Genomic DNA, 17,500 nt, shown 5'->3' on the forward strand with positions numbered 1-17,500 from the left:
GTTCTGTTATCTGGACTCCACACACAACCCTGACATACAGGTGAACACACACAGACCAGGAAATATTTCAGAGTGATAATACGTACTGTGTGTGTGTGTGTGTGTGTGTGTGTGTGTGTGTGTGTGTGTGTGTGTGTGTGTGTGTGTGTGTGTGTGTGTGTGTGTGTGTGTGTGTTTGTGTGCGTGTGTGTGTGTGTGTGTGTGCCACAGACATGCGCGCATGCACATATACATTAACATGACATGTTGCTTCCATAACCTTGTTTTTTTACTTTGCCCCTGATATATTTGCCTGTCACAGTGAGCTCTCTGACAGTTCTAATCTGATTTGGGTCAAGTTGGGGATAGGTTTAGGTTAGATTTAGAAAAGTCTTTCTTCCATATCAGTCAAAGGTCAACCACGTCACTCACCCCTGTTTACACATGGGTGATATTTGACCTGGTGGTGCGGTGTAGCATCTCTTTGAGCACTTTTGTAGTTTATTTATATTCCACACTTTAATATTAGCCAATAAATCAAGGCTCTGTGAAAAATTACAGTAAATAGCATCGCAAGGGCCTATCAGATAAAAAAAAACACGAAGCTGCACTGGAAAAAGTTGCTTTGCAGTTGATTATTGTAGGTAAAAACTTACAAAATATTGGTGAAGATTACAAAGATCACTATGCCAGTTTAGAGACATGGCTAATATAAACTGCCCATTGCCTTGCCTTACCTCACTGGCAAATGGAAATACTGATACATTCTAACCACTTAAACCCCAGCATCCTTATTGTGGGGAAAGCTTTGGCTGATTGGCTATTTTCAGCTAAAGCTTTCCTCACACTAACAGAAAACAGAAAATACACTAGCATAGAGCCCCGAGGGACTCTAGTCAACCATATAGGGTTTCAGTGGCTAAGTACTAAAGTTTGAACAAAACTACTTCACAATAACAATGCTGGTGTAAATAAGTTTGTTGAATCAACTACATGAGATCTTGTCTCTACAACAAAAATACTTGTTGATGCCAGTGGTGTAAAGTAACTAAGTACACTTTTGAGGTATTTAAACTTTACTGGAGTATTTCCAATTTGATGTACTTTTACTTCTACTCCACTACATCTCAGAGGCAAATATTGTACTTTTTTTTTTTTTTTGAACTGTAATTATTTGAAACTTTCGGTTACTAGTTACTAAAACTAAAGAATGTGAGTACTTTTTCCACCACTGGTTGATGCACACAACTGAGTGTGAAGGGATGTCCATACGCTCTCCGAAACCGAACTTTTCATCGGAAAGGTCCGGTTCGACTACAAAATGACGTCACTCACGACTTCTGAAAAGCATTACACCGAATTAGAGTTCTGAAATCTGCACGTCGGAAAGTCGCAACTCTCCGAAGAAAGTTTGGTTTCGGAGAGACTATGGACAGGCCTTTAGTGTGTGCATGTGTGAGCTATGAACTAAATTATGCTTCTCTCACTGTTTCCTTCTGTCTGTCTGTCTGTCTGTCTGTCTGTCTGTCCGTCCGTCCAGTCTTGTGTCCTATGTTGTGTAAGAATGGAGGTGTCTGTATCCAGAAGGACAGATGTCTCTGTCCTCCAAATTTCACCGGAAAGTTTTGCCACATCCCAGCCACACCCTCGCTCTCCTCGACCAATGAGATCGTCAAGCCACCTTCCGCCCCCTCCAGTGTCTCTGAGGTAGCCAATCGGGAGCTGACCCAGTCAGAGTACCTGGTTCCGCTCCAGAGGCAGCCAATCGGAGAGAACCAGGAAGCTGGACAGCCAGGAGGTGAGAGGAGAGGCTAGCCTAGGATGAATTCAAACAAACACATTTCCTCTTTAAGTAAAGCCGACATTCATTTGATGTGTGAAGCTGTGAACTTGGTTTCTGTTTCATGTTTGAAATATAAAGACAGGCAGCACAAAGGATGCCTCTGTAGGGCTGTCAGGACCCAGCTGTGTGCACAACTAGGCTCAAAGTTCACCTTGTAGTCTGGCACATGAAGTGGTCATTCATTCTTTCATTCATGAGAAGATGATAATGAAGAGTTTGTAATTGGTCTCTCCTCTCCTCTCCTCTCCTCTCCTCTCCTCTCCTCTCCTCTCCTCTCCTCTCCTCTCCTCTCCTCTCCTCTCATCTCCTCTCATCTTTTCTTCTCTCAGTTCTCACAAGTGTGATTCAATGTTTGGGGGGTCGCTTATCTAGAGACGTCCCACGAACGCCTACTATACAGGTCTATTGATATCTATATAGGCTTGTTTCTTTGTTAAAACACCCTTAAGTACCATGCATAGTAGTACATAAGGACCGCAGGAATACACAAGCAACGGAGGGTGAGAGAACTTTACTCCGTTTGGTCCGGTTTGACTCCCAGTACGTAACACTCCGGATGATTTATCTCCGTATATGGACCCTTACGGACAGCACCCAACTGGACGGACTCAACGTACAAGATGTAGACCTATCCGTAGCAAGAAGTAGCCTACCCACGGCCACCGTTGTCAAACATAGGCGCAGTAGTGAGTAAAATTACTTTTCCTCTGCTCTATGACAGCGGTTCTCAAACTATGTGTCCCAATGATAAATATATTGTATCAAGAAACGGTAAAAAAGGAACGTTGCAACAGGATGACTTGACACACACACACACACGCGCGCGCAGTCACACACACACTGCCTATCCTCCTCCAATAGCTGCCAACAAGACGAGGCACACAAGAAGAGCTGAGTAATTAGCTCAGCGGCTCATCATATACTTGGGAATTATATGCGGGTGTGTTTTGTTATAATCACTCCGGGTCCTGATCCATGTGGTTAAAAATCTGTACCCTCGCAGAGTTTTACATTTACCGCGAATCCGCGAAACAACTTTGCCGACAGACAGCAGAACCTGCAGTCCAGACTGTTACCACTTATAACATCACGTCGTCGGGTCAAGACATTCTGTGGTTCTACATATTTTGGCTGCTTCGCTTTTGTTAGCTATTCTGTTCTGTGCTGCGAGGCACTAAATGTGGCGCGCGCATGCATCTCTTACTCTCTTCTTTGTATTTCTCTCCAGTTCACTTTCTCTTTCTTTACCCCCCCCCCCCCCCCCCCTTTCTGGCTTGTTCTGCTCTGTAATGGTGACTCAGTCCATCAGAATGTTTCACTACAACAATATCACAACATGGACTGTTCTCTGACCCAGAGGCAGACACCAGGACAGCATAGGAGAGACATACAGCAGGATAGCTGAGAGAGACAGTAGGACAGATGAGAGACAGATTTGAGCGGTGTGTGTGTGTGTGTGTGTGTGTGTGTGTGTGTGTGTGTGTGTGTGTGTGTGTGTGTGTGTGTGTGTGTGTGTGTGTCTCTCCAGCTCCAAGCTCCATGGTGAAGGTGAGAGTGCAGCACCCCCCAGAGGCCAGTGTTAAAATTCACCAGGTCTTAAAGGTACACTCACCCACTTTCTAAAGATACTCACTTTATTAGGCTACCTCCAGTAGCTCCATTTTGATGTACAGATGTACTGCTCCAGTACTAGAAAAAGTACTGTAACATGTTGAAGGAGAACAGAGCACCTTTTGTAACATTAAAGCTGATATAAGAGGTTTTCTGGTGACATAAGCAAATTTTTGGCGATTGCTTTACATTTTATTGCGACCATAGGTCGCAGTTTAGTATGTGAACGGTCAGATCTTGTCCGTATCTCAGTCTATAACGCCTGACACTGTGGTTCCCCTGACACATCACTGTGACATCACTGTGATGTCACAGTGATGTCTGCACCTCGGCAAATACAAGGTGAATTGATCCCAGTGCATGACGATTTCACGATAGATTAAATCTGAGTGTTTTTTATCACTATAAACAATAATATCGCTTATTGTCCCATTCCTAGTTGAGACACTAGCATTAGCAACAAGTATTATGTTGCTCCATAATGTTTGTTACTTGAACAGGCCATTGAGACTCCTCCCGTGGTCCCACCTCTGATTTGTCGATGGCGATGTCTGAATTGATATTGATGAGCGCTGCACTTGGTCTTGTAGGGTCTTGAGGGTTGACACAACAGCCCCAGAAGGATCATGTGTGTCTGTAACACACAACATTCCTCCCTACTCTAGGTGAGCGGATACAGCCCGACGCTGCGCGCACACACCACCAGCAGCAGCGCGCACACGCAGTCTGCAGGGGCCCCGGCCCCGGCGGGGCATCATGGGGTCCAGGCCCAGACTGTCAGAGGAGACGGGACATACACCCAACACTCTGGCTTTAAATACTGCTTCAGAGAGGTGAAGGATGGACAGGTGAGTCACAGTCGTACACTACCCCCCGGGGAGGGGTAGTGTTTTGTTAGTCTGTTGTTGTTTTGTGCAACTTTATGGGAAAATGTCTTTATGGAATGACATGATACTTTTAGGAAAGCTCTGCAAAGGTCCCTAGTAGATTACATGATACTGTAACATTTTGGGGTACGTGGATCAAGGTCTAAGGTCACACAAAAGGTTCAAATTGTATTTCGGCCATACCTGTCAAAAATAGTCTAATTTACTTCAACAAAACATTATGTTTAACATTCTATGTAACAAACTGAAAAAAAATAAAATAAAGAACTTGTGATAATAAAACTGTGATAATTTGTAAAATACAAAATATAATTGTGTAGATGAGATGTTGTGTTTTGGTGCGTGTGTGTGTGTGTGTGCGCGCGCGCGCGCGTGTGTGTGTGTGTGTGTGTGTGTGTGTGTGTGTGTGTGTGTGTGTGCAGTGTGGTTCTCCTCTCCCAGGTCTGAGGTCTAAGGAGACCTGTTGTCGAGGGATTGGGAAGGCTTGGGGAATCAACGATTGTGTGCTCTGTCCACCTAACTCTGGTATGTACTGTACACACACACATGCACACGCACGCACGCACGCACGCACGCACGCACGCACGCACACACACACACACACACACACACACACACACACACACACACACACACACACATAAACAGGTATATACACAAACACTCATCATCCCTCCCTCTTTTTCTCAGTGAGTTTTTTTCTTTCCCTCCCCCTGCTCTCCCCTCCTCTGTACGGAGGCAGATGTGTCCTGTTCTGAGAACTTTATGACTGGAATATTCTAGAATTATTCCACCAGGACACACTTATATAACTATCTGACATTATCTCTCTCTCTCTCACTCACTCACTCACTCACTCACTCACTCACTCACTCACACACACACACACACACACATACGATACACGCACGCACGCACGCACGCACTCACTCACACACACACACACACACACACACACACACACACACACACACACACACACACACACACACACACACACACACACACACACACACACATACACACACGTTCATTATCATTGAACTGATGTTGCCATGTTTTGTTACAAACCTGACTAACTGTAGAAGAATGTGGGACTTGGTACACAGTAGTGAGTGAGTGAGTGAGTGAGTGAGTGAGTGAGTGAGTGAGTGATTGAGTGATTGAGTGAGTAAGTGCGTGCGTGCGTGCGTGCGTGCGTGCGTACTGCGTAGTTGATGTTTAGATTACAGGATTTTTCATGTCGTCGCCAAATCCTTTGTGTGGGAAACAGCTGTATGATATCGTATTTGTTTTAATCGAACGTTTTGTGTGTTTGTGATGGATGGGAATGATTTGACTGACGAGTAGACCAGTTTACCATTATACCTGCTGAACTGTAGGCATGTTCACCAGCAGATTTGTTTATCAGTAGACATGCTGACCAAGAAAACCTGTTTTCCACTTGTCCTCCTGACCAGTCCTGTCTACAGGGAAAGAGAACACTGCTCAGATCAATGTTCTTACAATACTTCTGGTATTGTTGAGTAAATACTGGCAACAATATGACTGTACCGTAAATATAACTAATCACACTAGCATTCAGGTTATTATTCAACCAATACAAAGGCTGTCCTAGCTAATGTAGCCAAGAATGAGGTTGAATACAGAGGTGTTGATTTGTTTATCACAAAGACTTGAAAAAACAACTGATCAATTGCATAAGTATATTAATTAACATTATATGACAACAAGGAACATCTCAGATGGCCCCACTGGTATTCCCCCAACAGCATGGGGAAGAGCACAGCAGATGCTTCTGGCAGGCCTTACCTTTCTGTGAGCCATAGAAGGTCACTGTTTTCCACTCTGTGTTTTGGTTCCTTTGGCCAAACTCCAGAGTCTCGTCAGCCAAGAATGTTAACAAACCATCCACAGCAACAGGGCTTGGTGGGTGGGTTTCATCCATGGTTGACGTGGTGAGTGCGTGGTGACGCTTTCAATTAAACTGATTTGTCAGCTGCCGCATTAGCCCGGAGAGCTAACAGCATTTGATACAGCTTTGATACAGCTTATCATTCTCTGGGTCCTCTTGTCAAATAAAGGATGAGTATGTGATATTAAACTGTATTGTACTATTAATCCACTTCAACATTTCTTTCCTTCCTTCCTTCCTTCCTTCCTTCCTTCCTTCCTTCCTTCCTTCCTTCCTTCTTTCCTTTCTTATTCCTTTCTTCACGTGTTATGTTGGTTGTTAAGTATTAATTGAAAATGAGTTTAGATGGATGGATCCGTAGGTTAATTGGTTTAATTAATGGAGCTACTAATTACCATCAGGTCAAGGCAACAGCACCTGCCCTGCTGGTTTTGACAGTGTCAATGGAACTCAGTGTGTTGGTGAGTCTCTCACACACACACACACACACACACACACACACACACACACACACACACACACACACACACACACACACACACACACACACACACACACACACACATGCACACACGCATGCACGCACGCACGCAGTACAAACATATGATATATCAACGTGTTTAAATACATGGAACCATGCAGCAGTTTTAATCACTCAAGTTTTACATTACAGTCCTGAAACACACTTCCTTTCGATCATCAATACTTGCTCTGGGACTATTTTAACGTTGTGTTGTAATTTGCCAAATGATTCTTAAAACCTTTGGCTGCAATGGGTTGCAACACTGACTTCCAGCACATTGTGTTACCATGGAATGTCTAGAGCGGGGTTGCCAAGGCTTACAAGGAACGCGCCTCCATGTCACAAGAGAGAAAATATATTCCATATAGTTTCATTGTTTGACAGCACAATCATAAGTGTATTTTGGATTCATGTCAACTTGTGTTTTCAGATATTTAACCACTTGAACTGTCAAAAAGTTAATAAACTTGACCTTTCACTCTGTATTTAGTCTGCTCTTTTTCCCCTCTACACCAAAGCTCTTTGCCAAAAATAGCCGATCTACAAGCTCACAACGCCTTTGGCTAAAGTTCTCCGAATATGGACGCTAGGGTTCAAGTGGTTATTATAAAATAGGAGAAAAAAAAGTTTCTATCACTCAAAGATTTGGAGTAACTCTGTAGTAACTCTGGGGACCCCCTGTTGAAGACCCCTGAGATAGCAACATTATGCCAAGTGGAATTGGAAAGTGTTACACCCTGCCTGCACTCATGTGTGTGTGTGTGTGTGTGTGTGTGTGTGTGTGTGTGTGTGTGTGTGTGTGTGTGTGTGTGTGTGTGTGTGTGTGTGTGTGTGTGTGTGTGTGTGTGTGTGTGTGTGTGTGTGTGTGTGTGCGCGCGCGCGCGTCTGTGTCTGTGTGAGTTTGTATGTCCATGTAATTACATACCTCTTTGTGTGTCTTTATATCTAAGTGTGCGTATGTTGGTATGCATGCTTGTGTGTGTTTCTATATATGTTTTACATGTGAAAACTTGTGCAAATGTGTCTGTATGTTGGTGCGTACCTTTGGTGTGTGTGTGTGTGTGTAGATGTTAATGAGTGCATGGAGCCTGGGCTGTGTGAGAATGGGATCTGTGTGAACACCAGGGGCAGCTATAGCTGTGTCTGTAGGGCGGGGTACATCCTCGATGCCTCACATGGAATCTGCATCTGTAAGTAACACGTACATACACAACGCACACCATACACACAAAACCCTCCGAGGGGTCTGGAATGCTGGAATGCTGCCGTCTTCCTCACAGCCGCCGGCTTGGGAATAGAATTGGGAATAACGTTGATTGTGGGTGTGTTTTTTCTTATTAGTATTTTGTCCCCGAGAATCCATTCTAGCATCCTAGAATCCATCTGTGTTCCATGTCAAACACAAGAATTCCAATGCATTTATGCAACACAGCTCCACATCTAAATATAGGTCTAATCAAATCAAACTTTATTTATATAGAACAAAGTAAAACAAACAAACAATCAGCGGTGATCAGGTTAAAAATTAAGCTTGGGTGTGGTTAAGCCAAGTCGAAAAAGTGGCAGGTCATCCCAGAGCCTGGGGGCAGCCACAGCAAAAGCAGGGTCGCCCCTGGTTATCAGTCGGGAGGTTGGCCGAGTCAGTAATGAGAGGTCAGCTTAAAGCTCTAACTGGGTTATGGCGTTACCGACGACCATTGCTACGTGTCACTCCCTATCTCTCTCCCCATTTCCTGACAGTCTACTGTCCTATCATTAAAGGCATGAAAGCCTTATTTAAAAAAGAAATTATCATACATTTGACAGGAACACTTCTGGCCTGAGGCCAAACGTGGGGAGATGTGGTCACGCCTTTTGGTGCCTGTGTGGAAGCTCTGTCAGAAATGAGGGAAACTCTTTATTCCATTGACATCACTAGAACTCTTAGTTCTTCTATGGAACTCTGGGTGTCTTTTTAAAAAGTCGAATGACCAAACCCATCATAAAGAAATGGAACTCAGGTGATGTTCATAGATGCTGAAATTAAGGGTGGGGAGGGAGTATGCTGCGTTCAGCTTCATAAATGTGTTAATAACACAATGTTCTTTATGTGTTGCTTTCAAACTGATTGGGGGGTCCGTCTGGCTGCCTATGCGAGTGTGTGTGTGTGTGTGTGTGTGTGTGTGTGCGCGCACGCGAGCGCATCTGGTGTGTATGCGTGCAGGTGTGGGGTAAAGGCCTTTTTGTATTGTCTAGGTGTGTGTATTGTCTATATGTATTGTCACAGGTGTCTACCATAAACGATTGTGCTTGTGTGTGTGTGTGTGTGTGTGTGTGTGTGTGTGTGTGTGTGTGTGTGTGTATGTATGTGTGTGTGTGTGTGTGTGTGTGTGTGTGTGTGTGTGTGTGTGTGTGTGTGTGTGCGTGCGTGCGTGCCTGCGTGCCTGCGTGTGTGTTGGGGGGTTGGTCTACTATGAGTACTTCTATATTATGGGCTTAATTGTGCTTATACTTGACTCTGACAGATGGCAGAGAGGCTGTTTGCTTGTGGATGTTGTGTATATGTATACTGTATGTCGGTACAGTACATGTCCGGACTGACTGCGATGCATGTCTGTCTTGGGGAGTCTTGTGTTTGTGGATTCTGGATTCTCGTCTGTATCGGGGTCTAATCCGTGTCTGCTTGTTGTTTGTGCAGTGCTCTTTGCTACTGATCGTCTCATGTAGTATTGAACACTGTCTGAAAGAGCTTTCCTATTGTGTTTTCCATGTACAGATGAAATCGTTTGGTGCTGCTGACAAGCTTTCCACCTTCCTTGTATAAGAATGATCAGGTGCCATATCCTGAGCTTTTTCTGATTGATTTGTCGTTTTCATATGGTATTTCTGTTGTCTGTGTGTGCTGACATGGGCTGGCATGTACTGACTGCATGAAGGGCCTGAATTGTCCTCTTTGTTCCAAGTCTCCCGTTGGACATGGGAACACTTAAGCAAAGTTATGTTTCCGCAGGAACAGCTCTCTATGACTCCTCTCCTCCCCTCCCCTCCCCTCTCCTCCAGCTCATAGTGTGATCTCGGAGGAGAAGAGTCAGTGTTTCAGGGTACTGGGCTCGGGGCTCGGGCCCTCCTCCTGTTCCCTGCCCATCCTGAGGAACATCACCAAACAGATCTGCTGCTGTAGCCGCGTGGGGAAGGCCTGGGGGACACAGTGCCAGAGATGTCCTTACTTTGGATCAGGTAGGATAAGACGACTACGGCTGAGACGCAATAGACGACTAGAGTAGAGAACCAACCAAATTAGAGACTATGGATTAGAAACAGGTCAAATAGAACGGAATAGAGTTGGAACGCAACTGAGACCCAGCTATCTATGCTCTACTCTCTCTTAGGGACCCCTCAATATGTGATTCATTTTTGGTAGACCTGATGCTGCGTTCATAATGTTTTTCTGTATCTCTCTCCCTCTGTGTGTGTGTCTCTCTCTTCCTCTCTCTCCATGATATCGGTCTTTCTGTCTGTCTCTCCCTCTTTCTCTCTCTCTCTCTCGCTCTCCCCTCTCTTTACCTCTGTCTGTCTGTCTGTCTATATATCTCTGTCTGTTATAGTTGCGTTTAAGGAGATCTGTCCAGCAGGCCCTGGTTACCACTACTCAGCCTCAGCTCTCCAGTTCACTCAGAGAGTGGCTCAGCAGTTAGCCACCCGAGGATCTCCTCAGGTCGTCCCAGGAAACCAGGGTCAACATGGCAACCAGAATAACCAGGGTACCGGTCAGACACACATGAAATAGATGCTCATTCATTTGGTTCATTTATGCTTTCATTCATTCAGTCATCATTGTTCTTGTCATCACTAGGCTCCTCTATTCAAACCAGCAACAGTGGAACAACCAGGCCTCATAAGCCCTCTACCAACTCTGGTTCAACTGGTAATAGCGGTACTGTTCCCAGCTCTGCTTCAACTGGCACCAGTGGTGCTGCTCCCAGCCGTGGTTCAACTAGTGCTTCAACTGGCACCAGTGGTTCTGTTCCCAGTCGCGGGTCAACTAGTGGTTCAACAGGCACCATTGGTTCTGTTCCCAGTCGCGGGTCAACTAGTGGTTCAACTGGTGCCAGTGGTTCTGTTCCAAGTCGCGGGTCAACTAGTGGTTCAACAGGCGCCAGTGGTTCTGTTCCCAGTCGCGGGTCAACTAGTGGTTCAACTGGTGCCAGTGGTTCTGTTCCCAGTCGCGGGTCAACTAGTGGTTCAACAGGCGCCAGTGGTTCTGTTCCCAGTCGCGGGTCAACTAGTGGTTCAACTGGTGCCAGTGGTTCTGTTCCAAGTCGCGGGTCAACTAGTGGTTCAACAGGCACCAGTGGTTCTGTTCCAAGTCGCGGGTCAACTAGTGGTTCAACAGGCACCAGTGGTTCTGTTCCCAGTCGCGGGTCAACTAGTAGTTCAACTGGTGCCAGTGGTTCTGTTCCCAGTCGCGGGTCAACTAGTGGTTCAACTGGCACCAGTGGTTCTATTCCCAGTCGCGGATCGACTAGTGTTTCAACTAGTGCTTCAACAGGCACCAGTGGGTCCGTTCCCAGTCGCGGTTCAACTAGTGGTGCCAGTGGTTCTGTTCCCAGTCACGGTTCAACTAGTGGTGCCAGTGGTTCTGTTCCCAGTCACGGTTCAACTAGTGGTGCCAGTGGTTCTGTTCCCAGTCACGGTTCAACTAGTGGTGCCAGTGGTTCTGTTCCCAGTCACGGTTCAGCTAGTGGTTCAACTGGCACCAGTGGTTCTGTTCCCAGTCGCGGTTCAACTAGTGGTTCAACTAGCGGTTCAACTAGTGGTGCCAGTGGTTCTGTTCCCAGTCGTGGTTCAACTAGTGGTTCAACTGGTGCCAGTGGTTCTGTTCCCAGCCGTGGCTCAACCAGTGCTACAACTGGTACCAGTACAGACTCTACTGGTGGCTTGCTTTCAACCCGGGCCAAGCCTCAGTCACCTCCAGTCGCTGGGTCGCTGCCCACTAGGCCTCAGCAGCCAGGGAGTGGAAGTGCTGTTCCAACACAGAGTAAGGTCCTGGCCCCAGGCAGGGGAGTGGAGCAGCAGGTCTCCCAACAGACCAAGCCTGGGAGTGAAGGGTCCTCACCTCAGGGCAAAGCAGAGAGCGGAGCTTCAACAACGTCACAGCTGAGACCTCAGCCACCGTCCACTGGAAGTCACGGTAAATAACTGGAGAAAAGATTCCTGTGGATGGATACTTAGAGCTAGCCTGGAATCCAGACTGATTTTCTCCATTCAGCTGACTTTATTTAATCTTTTTCACTTCTCGTCTCAGACTGGGAAGCTTCCTGTGTGAAAGGGGTGGTATCGGACACCCACTCAGGTGCAGAGGATTCTGATCGGTCTGTCGGCAGGGCGGGACCAGAGCCTTCCAATGTAAAATTCAACTTAACTGTGTTTCGTTTAGCACTATCCAATCAGCAATAACGTAACAGATGACATTCTGAAATGCAGGCTCAAATGGAAGACGACCAGACAAAGGAGAAGTAAAAGAAAAAGTCAGCTCAACAGAGCAAATCTGTCTGGATTCCAGGCTAGCTGAGAGCGGACATGAGAGCTCATATATTTCATTCCAGTTATTTTGAGAGCAAAACTTTCACCATTTCATTATGGAGGAAACAAAGGAGGCTTTCTTGAGAAGAACGACCCAGCCTTCCACCTATTTTATTATTATAATTCTTGTGACCACTAGGCCAAGTGGAAGGTTAAACAGTATTTGTAATACTGTACTGTACGACTTGACTTACAGTAGCAAGTCATCTTCTTAAATTATAAACAAATCACACACATTTCAGAATAGTGTTCATCTTTTGTGTTTCAGAAAAGTAATATACCTGTAGGCCCGGACTACCAATGTTTAAATAATATTTTAGAATATATGGAAGCCGATTTGGCTTCCATTAGATAAAAGGTATTGAAATTATGTGACTTCTCTACCTTGTTGGTAACATCTGGTTGACATGTTATTGTTTTATAAGCTGGAGGACTGTATTCAGTAGGGATGGGTATCGTTCACCTTTTAATCGATACGATACCTTTTTCGATACCTGGGAATCGATACGATACCTTTTTCAATACCACTTTTTCTATGGGCTATTTTATAGACGTTGGATCATCTATCTATAAATGCGAGAAGTCTCTGCGTGTCTGTCTGTCTGTCTGTCTGTCTGCGTGTATGTAATCGGCGTATCTCGAGAACCGTTCGTCCCACCGGCTTCAGATTCGGCACGCGCGTTCTCCGCCGCGGCGCGGAGTGCAGTGCCCGGCCTCGACCCGACCCGACGCGCGTTTTTTCCGAAACGGCGCAAAACGTTCGGAATCTCCTTATGCGGAGCTGATTGTTGATTGTTGACATCAGGCTGTTCCGGAGGAAATCGGCGCAAGCGCTGACTCATTGTGACATCATTTCATAAAAGGCTCTGACATCGCGTACGCAACATGAGTCAACACAAAATGCCATGGTTATGTATCTCCATATATGGGCATATGGGCAGATCTCCATATGGGCTACACAGATATATGGGCATAAATGGACGTATCGGCACAAGGGCTGACTCATACAGAGATCTCCATATATGGGCATATGATATATGGGCATAAAATGAATGCCCCCATATATGGGCATAAAATGGATTGCATACAGACAGATACAGATATCTCCATATATGGACATAAATGGACAGAGGCAAACAGATGGTCAAAGATCTCCATATATGGGCATAAAATGGACGCAGACAGACAGATACAGATATCTCCATATATGGGCATAAATGGACACAGGCAAACAGATGTTCAAAACGGGTCCTATGACCACAGGTATAATGAGGTTTGCATTAAAGGGGGAACCGGCACTGTGTCTGCAACACAGTTGGAGGCACAGACAGATACTCCATATATGGGCATAAAATGGATGCAGATAGACAGATATCTCCATATATGGGCATAAAATGGACCCAGAACTATAACTGCAGTGATCTCCATATATGGACATAAAATGGACGCCGACAGACAGACAGACAGATACAGATATCTCTATATATGGGCATAAATGGACACAGGCAGACAGATGGTCAAAACGGGTCCTATGAAAACAGGTATAATGGGGTTTGCATTAAAGGGCGGGGCATTCATTCCCTATTTACATTGTTCCGAGTTGGCCAGGTCGCCGACTAGACGCTGCGGGCGGCCCAGCTTCTAGTTATCATAATAATAAACATTATAGGCTATTCTCGGCTATTTTCACAGTAACGAGTGTAGCAGTCATTAAACTCTCAGTAGCCCAACTGTTACAGATGCGATTGGCAAGGGATGCATTCAAAAGTATCGAAACAAGGTATCGTTCGTTTTTACGTGAACCGATACTCGATAGTATCCACGTCAGTGAATCGATACCATTAAAAGTATCGCCGACGATACCCAACCCTAGTATTCAGTGCCTTTCGCGATAGAATGATAGGATTCAGACTTTTAATATCATATCCATCTCCATGGTTGTACCGCTGTAAACAGCAGGCAGGCTGCCCAGCACTGTGGCCCAGCCAGAGCCTTCAGCAGGTAGAGGGGACTCTCTCCCTGTCCAGCCCCAGCCAGACAGCCCCGTCTCTGGGTCACGACCCCACCACGGCTCCCTCCCCTCCAACCAGAACAGACCCGCCGTCCTGCCTTCAGCTCGGCCTCCCAGAATACAGACAGGTTGGTTCAGCAGCACTATCTGCATCTGTCTTACTGTGCCCTACAACCCAGTCTGCCTTCTGCCATTTCTTCCTGTCTGTCTGTCGTAATAAAAACGTCTTGCGATAGTGTTTTTCACGGGACGATCGCACTATGAACGGTGAACGTGAACGAATCATTTGAATTGATCATTGCCGTGAACGTGAACAAAATAATCTGAAATGACCCACCACTACTGTGTTTCTGCCTGCCTGTCTGTCCCATTCCAGCCTTCCCTACCAGACAGACAGCCCGCCCACCTGTTGACAGACAGCCTGCCCACCAGGCTCCTCCAATCAGACCAGCCCAGCCCCTCCCGTCTCCTGTTACACCCCGCCCACAGAGGCCAGGTATGATGATCATCACAGGTGGCACCAATTAGCAACATTTCACTGGTACAAATTCATAGATGTGTTTCTGAAAACAGAAAATCTGAAAACTGTTTGTTGGAATTGATATTTATTTAATAATTTACCCAACAAATGAACACCAAGAGGTTATATTAATCTTAAAATTCTGAAATAAACGCCATGAATCGAACAGTCCTATCATTTTCCTTCGTCGGTTTGAAACTTAAAAACATGCACAGCTGCTCTCCAAGAATAGCAAGTGTGACAAAAGGTTGTTTTGTTCTGCACTCATTTCTGGCCAGACACCTATCCCAGAAATCCATTGCATGTGAGTGCTTGGAGCACTGGGGATTTCCAAGCTGAGGAAAATGTCCCTTTGTTAAGCATACATGAGGGGCAGCCGTAAAACACTCACTAAACGCTAGGTTGGGTGCAGAGCCGGCACTGGGCCAGCTGCATACCTCATCATGTTGTTTTGTTCTTGTTCTTGTTCCATTGCATTGCAGATATTCATGCATGAAATAAAGGAAATCACACAGTTAACCACACTAACTAATTTGTACCATTGTAGCCAACATTGTGGTGAGTGCAACAACAGTTAGTCTTTTCACCTTTGACCTCTGTTTTACTCTTTTGACCTCTTGATCTCACAATGTGTTGCGATGCGAGATCTGGTCTTTTCTAAAGATTTTTATACATTTTAAACATTTGAAAATATGTGAATTCTGCATAATGAGTACTTTCTACTTTGAGTAGATTTTGATACCAATAGCCAAGGGGAGGCAGTGGCTCAATGGTAGAGAAACCGTCATTAGAACACGGAGGGTTCCCAGTTCGATCCCGGGCTCCCACAGAGTTAGTGTCGAAGAGTCCTTGAGCAAGAATCTGAACCCCTAGTTGCTCCCACCTTGCATGGTTTCCTCCGCCATCGGTGTATGAATGTGTGTGAATGGGTAAATGTGATGCACAATCTATGTAAAGCGCCTTGGATAAAGGCGCTATATAAATGCACCATTTACCAAGTACACTTTGAAATACGGACTTTTACTTGTAACAGAGTATTCTATATTGCAGTATTGATACTTTTACTTAAGTAAAACATTTGAGTACTTTTTCCACCACTGCTTTTGACCTATTCTGCCATCAGCCATCTGCGGTTGGTTCCAGCTTTCAGCAAACTTAAATAACAAAGGGCAAATATGTGACAGCTGTGACAACCTACACAGTATTTGAACATATCACTGAACTCAACAGATGAGTAGGTGAACTCAAACATTGACAGACGTGGACTGCGCGCTAATTGCACACACTACGCAAAGGTCAGCGGTCACACTGGGTCAAAGTTGAAAAGGTTTCAACTGTGTTGGGCAGGGGTGTCGCACCAAATTCTGGATTCCCTGCAGGCCCCCCATGAATGTTCTTCATAGGGGGAGGGGGTTTAACCCATTTAGACCGGGATCGCATTATTATGCATTAATTTGTGCTTGAATATTCCGTCTAAGGTTTTTTGAAAAACCTATGTTTCTATGTCAGTGGTGCTCAAACTTTTTCATGTGAAGGACCCCCAAAATGATATGTATTTGGCCACGGACCCCCATCTCAAAATATTTAGTTCCAGGGACCCCCAGAAGCAACATTTTTGTTAGAAATGTTCGCTTAAAGAATACATATATTTCAAAGATTTGCCCAAATTTTCACGACTTTTCAAAAATAGCAGATCTACAAGCTCGCAGCGTGTGAGCTTGTATCTGCTATTTTTCAATAGCTAAAGTATAAAATAGGCCCACTCACCCCCCCCCCCCCCCCTGTAACGCCCCTGGTGTTGGGCATGCCAATGCAGGAAGGCCAGGCAGCAAGCATCGCCCCAGGTAGCATCAGTGCTCGGTTGGGGGTGGACACTCTCTGGCACCGCCAGCTCACTGTGGTTTTCACGCTCGTCATGTGTTCCCGGCCACAGTGGTTTTCATGCTAATCATGTGTTCCCAGCTCTAACAGCAAGGCAGGCAGTAGGCCTGAGTGTCTGGCTGTAGGACAACAGGGGAGAGACGCAGTGTTCATTATGGAATTTGAGAGAGGTCTATAAAAAAACTGAATTATGTTGAAGTTAACTCATCCATACATATGTCCATAATATCTCAATCTCCTACAGTATGCACACATACATTTATACTTACTAGTCTTAGGCCTAGCTAAAAAGAACATGGCTATCTCTATCAGAAATGGCTGGCAGAACAGGACTGGCAAGTTGGTGAGAACTGTTCAACGATCTTTATATACTGTATGATGTCACTTTTCCCTGGCACAGGGACAAACCTCTTTCTTAACATGCACATTATTATGACCACCTCCTCAATATGTTTGTTGTCAGAAGACTTTTGACTCTGAACTGCCCTCTAGTGGGCATGCTATCCATGCCAACAAGTGCAAGGACCAGTGGAAGTATTTGAGCAGTGATGGTTACATATTTTTTCCCCCTCATATTTACAAGCTGTTTTGAGTTTTGAATGAATGATAGATAAACTAAACATTCCAAACCTGCATTCAGCTAATTGCTGACCAAATCTGATTTGTGCAGCCCTTTTCTCATGCTGAGTCACATACAGTACTGTATATATATTTACTACATAATAGTTATTGTGACCGTCAGGTCGCAGTTAGTATGAAAACGGCCAG

The 17,500-nt window shown here is 45.3% G+C and overlaps 1 protein-coding gene across 5 annotated transcripts in view; it reads left to right on the forward strand.

Moving 5' to 3' along the window:
* Positions 1-17,500, forward strand: part of ltbp4 (latent transforming growth factor beta binding protein 4) — a 70,019-nt gene that overhangs the window by 15,648 nt on the left and 36,871 nt on the right. For 2 of the 5 annotated variants that reach the window (XM_080732281.1, XM_080732282.1), the window contains exons 2-12: positions 1,520-1,777; positions 3,351-3,424; positions 4,099-4,281; positions 4,743-4,845; positions 6,637-6,696; positions 7,826-7,948; positions 9,798-9,974; positions 10,343-10,498; positions 10,591-11,928; positions 14,277-14,459; positions 14,708-14,827. In XM_080732281.1, the coding sequence (XP_080588407.1) occupies positions 1,520-1,777; positions 3,351-3,424; positions 4,099-4,281; positions 4,743-4,845; positions 6,637-6,696; positions 7,826-7,948; positions 9,798-9,974; positions 10,343-10,498; positions 10,591-11,928; positions 14,277-14,459; positions 14,708-14,827 (2,775 nt within the window). Of the gene's footprint in view, positions 1-1,519; positions 1,778-2,489; positions 2,509-3,350; positions 3,425-4,098; positions 4,282-4,742; positions 4,846-6,636; positions 6,697-7,825; positions 7,949-9,797; positions 9,975-10,342; positions 10,499-10,590; positions 11,929-14,276; positions 14,460-14,707; positions 14,828-17,500 lie in introns of those variants that run through there. The other 3 variants (XM_080732285.1, XM_080732283.1, XM_080732284.1) reach the window with 3 other exon arrangements.

Source organism: Nannobrachium achirus, assembly GCF_963921795.1.
Source record: "Nannobrachium achirus genome assembly, chromosome: 8".
NCBI lineage: Eukaryota > Metazoa > Chordata > Actinopteri > Myctophiformes > Myctophidae > Nannobrachium > Nannobrachium achirus.